This window comes from Octopus bimaculoides, chromosome 1 (assembly GCF_001194135.2).
Source record: "Octopus bimaculoides isolate UCB-OBI-ISO-001 chromosome 1, ASM119413v2, whole genome shotgun sequence".
In the NCBI taxonomy this organism is placed as follows: Eukaryota; Metazoa; Mollusca; class Cephalopoda; order Octopoda; family Octopodidae; genus Octopus; species Octopus bimaculoides.
This window is the reverse complement of record NC_068981.1, coordinates 167,123,178-167,129,501: the sequence shown is the minus strand read 5'-3', so window position 1 is coordinate 167,129,501 and position 6,324 is coordinate 167,123,178. Positions and strand designations below refer to the sequence as shown.

General features: G+C 35.4%; 1 protein-coding gene across 2 annotated transcripts in view; it reads left to right on the top strand.

The window, feature by feature from the left end:
* Positions 1-6,324, top strand: part of LOC106883124 (Bardet-Biedl syndrome 4 protein) — a 58,800-nt gene that overhangs the window by 33,630 nt on the left and 18,846 nt on the right. For both annotated transcript variants that reach the window (XM_052972513.1, XM_014934019.2), the window contains exon 11: positions 1,913-1,982. In XM_052972513.1, coding sequence (XP_052828473.1) covers positions 1,913-1,982 — 70 coding nt within the window. The remainder of the gene's footprint in view (positions 1-1,912; positions 1,983-6,324) is intronic.

The window sequence follows — 6,324 nt, the reverse complement described above, 5'->3', positions numbered from 1 at the left end:
TGTGTAGTGGGTGCTTTATACGTGCCACCGGCACAAAGGCCAGTCAGGCGGTACTGGCAACGGCCACGCTCGAAATGGTGTATTTTATGTGCCACCTGCACAGGAGCCAGTCCAGCGGCACTGGCAACGATCTCACTTGAATGTCTTTACACGTGCCACTGGCACAAGTGCCAGAAAGGCGACGCTAGGCACAGGTGCCATCACGATTTCGCTTGCCCCAACAGGTCTTCGCAAGCCGAGTTTCGTGTCCAATGAAGGAAACGACGTTGGCGTGGGTGCCAGTCGTCGAATTTAGTGCAATTTCGATTTCACTTGCCTCAATGTAATTGAATTTCCCCACCCCTAAACAATGCTGGCTCTGTGCCAAAATTTGAAACTAATATTTATTCGAGCTTTAAGGCAACAAGCTAGCAGAATCATTAGCGTGCTGAACAAAATGCTTAGTGGCATTTCGTCCATCTTTACATTCTGAGTTCAAATTCTACTGGGGCTAACTTTGCCTTTCATTAAAGTACCAGTTAAGCACTAGGATCAATATAATCAACTAGCCCCATCCCACTGAATTTGCTGCCCTTGTGCCAAAATTTGAAGCCAATTTTGGCACATTCTGAGTTCAAATCCTGACAAGGTCAATTTTGCTTTTCATACTTTCCAGGTCAGTAAAATAAAGTTGGTAAAATTCCTTGTAGTATTATTTTACATACTGAGTTCAAATCCTGCTGAATTCAACTTTGCCTTTCATATTTTCAAGGTTGATACAATCAGCTAACCCCTGGCACAAAACTTTTATGCCCAGTGCCATGTTGGAAACATTATGCAGAGAAACTTGTTATTTGGTTTGGCTATTGTAATTGATTACAATATCGCTAAAACATTAAGTTATTAATGTAAGTTACAGCTTAATAACATTACTACCTGGATGGAGGCCCAACAATACCACCCTTGGCAACAAAAATTAAATTAGTCTATTTTGGTGAAAGTATGCTGATAGATTGCATCAGAGATATGCACAATTCTTGATGATAAACTATAGGCAGAAGGTTTATTTCATGAATGTTTCAGATCTTATTTGTTGGGTGTAACATATAAACTAATGCCATTATTCAAAGGTAGCAGGTTGGCAGAATCATTAGCATACCAGACAAAAATGCTTTAGTGGCATTCCATTTGTCTTTACATTCTGAGTTCAAATTCCATCAAGGGTGACTTTGTCTTTCATTTTTCTGGAGTTAATAAAAATATGTATCAGTTGAGCATTGGGAGTCAATGTAGTTGACTTACCCTCTCCTCTGAAATTGATGACCTTGTGCAAAAATTTGTAACCAATGTTATTATTATTATTATTATTATTATTAAGGTGGTGAGCTGGCAGAATTGTTAGCATGCCAGACAAAATGTTTTGTGGCTTTTCATCCATTATTTTATGTTCTGAGTTCAAATTCCAACAAGTTCGACTTTACCTTTCTTCCTTTCATGGTTGATAAGAATAACTCCAGTCAAACACTGAGGTTGATGTAGGCCTTGTACCCAAAATTTGAAACCAATATTATTATTATTATTCAAAGAGTGAAAGTGGTGAGCTGACAGATTGATTAGCAGCTTTTCTTCTAGCTCTTTATGTTCTCAGCTCAAATGCTACCAAGGGCAATTTTGCTTTTCGTCCTTTCAGAAGTTGATAAAATAAAAATACCAGTCAAGTACTGGGATCAGTGTAATCATCTACCCCTCCCCTAAAATTGCTGGCCTTGTGCCAAAATTTGAAACCAATATTAATTATCATTCAAGTGATGAAATAAATAAACAGCCCAAATTATTCCACTTCGATACCATTGATATTTGCAAACTGTTTATACATAATGTTCTGAATTAATCGAAAAGACATGTCGTAACTCACTGCTTCTTCTCTTGCTAGTTTGTTTAACATATCTTGATGATGCTGACAATGCACAGAAAGCATACCAACATGCCATTATGCTTGATCCGTAAGTAACTTCATTATTGTATATCCTTTTATGAGTTCAGAATCGCATCTAACATTTGATCTGTCACATACCCAAACAACACTTTACAAATTAAGTCAGAATCTGATTCCCTTCTGATTTTGTCACACTGAAAATTCAATTTGTTGTAAAGAAATTACTATACACCACAAACCACTATGCATCCCCCCACCACCACCGCCACCACCACCAATCATAGCTAAGTTAGTTATCAGTGGTCATAGTGGCAGTGGCAGTGATGCTGCTGCTGCTGCTTGTTATTATTATTGTTGCTGTTGTTGTAGTCTATTATTATCATTTTGACTTTATTTTACTTCAGCTTTTTACGTCCCATTTTCCCCTATGCTGCTTTGATTTTATTAGGCTTACAACTTTGCAATTCTTACAGCCTTCCAGGTATCTTGACTCCTGATGTTTGAAACATCAGTTATTTCATGATGCATTTTGTTAACTTTGTATTTTGCTTTATGTTTTTTTTTTAAACTTCTTTTAATGCTACAAACATTTTTTTGTTGTTTTTTTTTTGTTTTTTTGGGGGGTGGTTGTTAGTTACAAGCAGAAGATGAACACTGCAAACATCTTTTTTATATTTAATCTTTTACTTAAGGCAGTGAGCTAGTAGAACCATTAGCACACTGGTGAAAATGCTCAGCAGCATTTCGTCTGTCTTTACGTTCTGAGTTCAAATTCTGCCAAGATGAACTTTGCCTTTCATCCTTTTGGGGGTCAATAAAATAAGTACCAGTTGAGCACTGGGGTTGATGTAATCAACTTAACCCTCCTCGAAATTGCAGGCCTTGTGTCAAAATTTGAAATCAATATTTCATCTTTCACTTATTTCAGTCATTGGCATCACCTTGAAGGGTTTTAGTCAAACAAATTGACCCCAGGACTTTCAAAGCCGGTACTTATTCTATTTTCAAGGTTGGTACTTATTCTATTGGTTTACTTTTGTTGAACCACTAAGTCACAGCATGACTGTAAGGTAAGGAGCTTGATTCCCAACCACATGGTTCCGGATTCAGTCCCACTGCATAGCACCTTGGGCAAGTGTCTTCTACTATTGCCTCAGGCCAACCAAAGCCTTTTGAGTGGATTTGATAGATGGAAACTGAAAGTAACCCATTGTGTATATATATATAAGCTGTAAATTCTTTGTATAATTATATATTGTTAATATAACAATACATAAAAACAGGCTAGAGTTGAAGTGCTCAGCATGAGCTAGAATTCAAATGATAGTAAGAATGGATACATAAGGGTGGAAGACCACAGGAACACTACCGTATATCCAACACAAGATTTAATATATGTGTATATGTGTGTTCAATTCATTCTAGAATCAATAAATATATAGTTTTAAGTCTCTAAAATGTCTAAAAAGTAAGATAAAATAAAGTATACAGGCATATACAATGATATAAACTTCAGAAATATCATGAATGTTTAAAATATTTATAAACATGCATAGTTTCCAAGTTGTATAAAAATATTTGACAATTTAAGATAATACATTACGATATATAAACGTACAGTATGATTTAACATATAAAGGGTAAATATATACAATATGATACAATTTGATATGATACTATAAATTTACATGTATTATATTAAAAACGTGTACATCAAAAAACCGTACAATACTGAGGTAATGTTAAAAGTTTTCATCTACGGACCATTAATATGTCTATTAATATGGTGTAGTACACATATTAGAAATTAGATGCTCCCTTCATCAGGATGTTCATTGTACAGAAAGAGAGGAAAAAATAAAAATATAAAAAGGTTACAGTGATATAATACAATATGTTAACATACATGTAAAGACAAATGGACCTAATACATTACATCATGGCTCTTTCTACCTCGATTGCAGAATTATGCATATGTATATAGAAAAAAGAAAAAAAGAATATATAGTAATATGTAATTAGCATAGGTTGATAAGTTAAATTAGATCACAACTTGGAAACTATACATCTTTATAAATATTTTTAAATAAATATTTTAAACACTCACATATTGATATAAAAAGAAGGAATAGTATAAACAAATGAATTTATTTATATAAGAATGTTTGATAATTTACTCAATTCTTTTCAGGAAATATTCTAGATACTTTACTCAATTCTTTTCGCGAACGGCAAATTAAATGTAGAAAAAAACTACTTTACTGATATAAACATTTCAGATACATTACTCAATTCTATTGACGAATGGCAAATTAAATGTGGACATAAATTACTTTACTAATATAAACATTTCAGATACATTACTCAACTCTTTTAATGAACGGAAGATTAAATGTGGATATAAACAACTTCACTGATATAAACATTCAGATACATTGCTCAATTCTTTTCACGAACGGCAAATTAAATGTAGACATAAACTACTTCAGTGATATAAACATTCATATACATTACTCAATTCTTTTGACGAACGGCAAATTAAATGTAGACATAAACTACTTTACTAATATAAACATTTCAGATACATTACTCAACTCTTTTAACAAACGGCATATTAAATATAGACATAAACTACTTCAGATACATTACTCAATTCTTTTCGGGACCGGAAAATTAAATGGAGACATAAACTACTTTAATAATATAAACATTTCAGATACATTACTCAACTCTTTTAACGAACTGCAAATTAAATGTAGATATAAACTACTTCACTGATATAACCATTCAGATACATTACTCAGTTCTTTTCACGAACGGTAAATTAAATGTAGACAAACTATACTGATATGAACATTTCAAATACTTTACTCAATTCTTTTCACGAACGGCAAATTAAATGTATACATAAACTATTTTACTAATATAAACATTTCAGATACATTACTCAATTCTTTTCACGAACGGCAAAATAATTGTAGACAAACTACTTTACTGATATAAATGTTCAGATACATTCTTCAATTCTTTTCACGAACGGCAAATTAAATGTAGTCATAAACTACTTATATAAACATTTCAGATACATTACTAAATTCTTTTCACGAACGGCAAATTAAATGTAGACAAACTAATTTACAGATATAAATATTTCAGATACTTTACTCAATTCTTTTCACAAACAGCACATTAAATGTAGACATAAAGTACTTTACTGATATAAACATTTCAGATACATTACTCAATACTTTTGTCGAACGGCAAATTAAATGTAGACATAAACTACTTTACTGATATAACATTTTAGATACATTACTCAATTCTTTTCACGATCGGCAAAATAAATGTAGACATAGACTACTGATATAAACATTTCAGATACATTACTAAATTCTTTTCATGAAAGCCAAATTAAATGTAGACATAAACTACTTCACTGATATAAACATTTTAGATACATTACTCAATTCTTTTCGCGAACGGCAAATTAAATGTAAGCATAAACTACTTCACTGATAATAAATATTTCAGATACATTACTCAATTCTGGAAGAGCAGAAGGAGTGTTTCGCTGAACTCAGGAAAGAGCAACAGAGGTTGCAGGAGGATCACCGACAATTTAAGGAGGAGTTCCGTGGACTGAGTGACGATGTCGCATGGTGCAAACAGCAGATGGAAAGGCTTAACAAGAGGATGGAGCGCGTCGAAAAATTCTGTGCTGCCAAGCCTGGGGTTGCTAAACCCGAAGTAGTTGCTGTTGCTGCGTCATCTTGTGATGCTCCGACGTCTGAACGCGGGTCTCCTGGAGTTCGAAGTAGCGGTGTGGTCCCCATTAGGAAGAAGCCACAGGAGTTCGATGGCAAGGTATCGTGGGAAGCCTACCGGATCCAGTTCGAGATGCTAACGGACCAAAACGATTGGGACGAGGGGCAAAGAGCCTTTCAGCTTGCCACTAGTCTGAAGGGTCCTGCATTGGAGATGCTGGGCCAGCTGTCGAAAGCAGACAGGAATCGATACTCGGTGCTAGTTGAAGTTCTCGAGAGGAAATATGGCACTATGTGTCAGAGTGAAATGTACAGGGCACGTTTCTGCACCCGTGTCAGGGCTCGAGGGAAGCCCCTACAACAGCTTGCCCAAGACTTGGAAAGCACTGTGCACAAAGCATACCCGACAACGACCCCCGACCTCTTGTCTCTTCTTTTAAAGGAACAGTTCATAGATGCGCTGGACAGTGTAGATATGAAGGTCCAGGTGAAGCAGACACGGCCAGGTACGATGCATGAGGTGCTGGCTAGGGCTCTGGAGTTCGAGTCCTGCGTCAAATCTAGCACCGGAAATTTCTGGGTGAGTGGCAGCTCTGGATTCAAGGCGAGGAGAGGAAAAGTCCGTGAAGCTGAAGGACTTGGGAA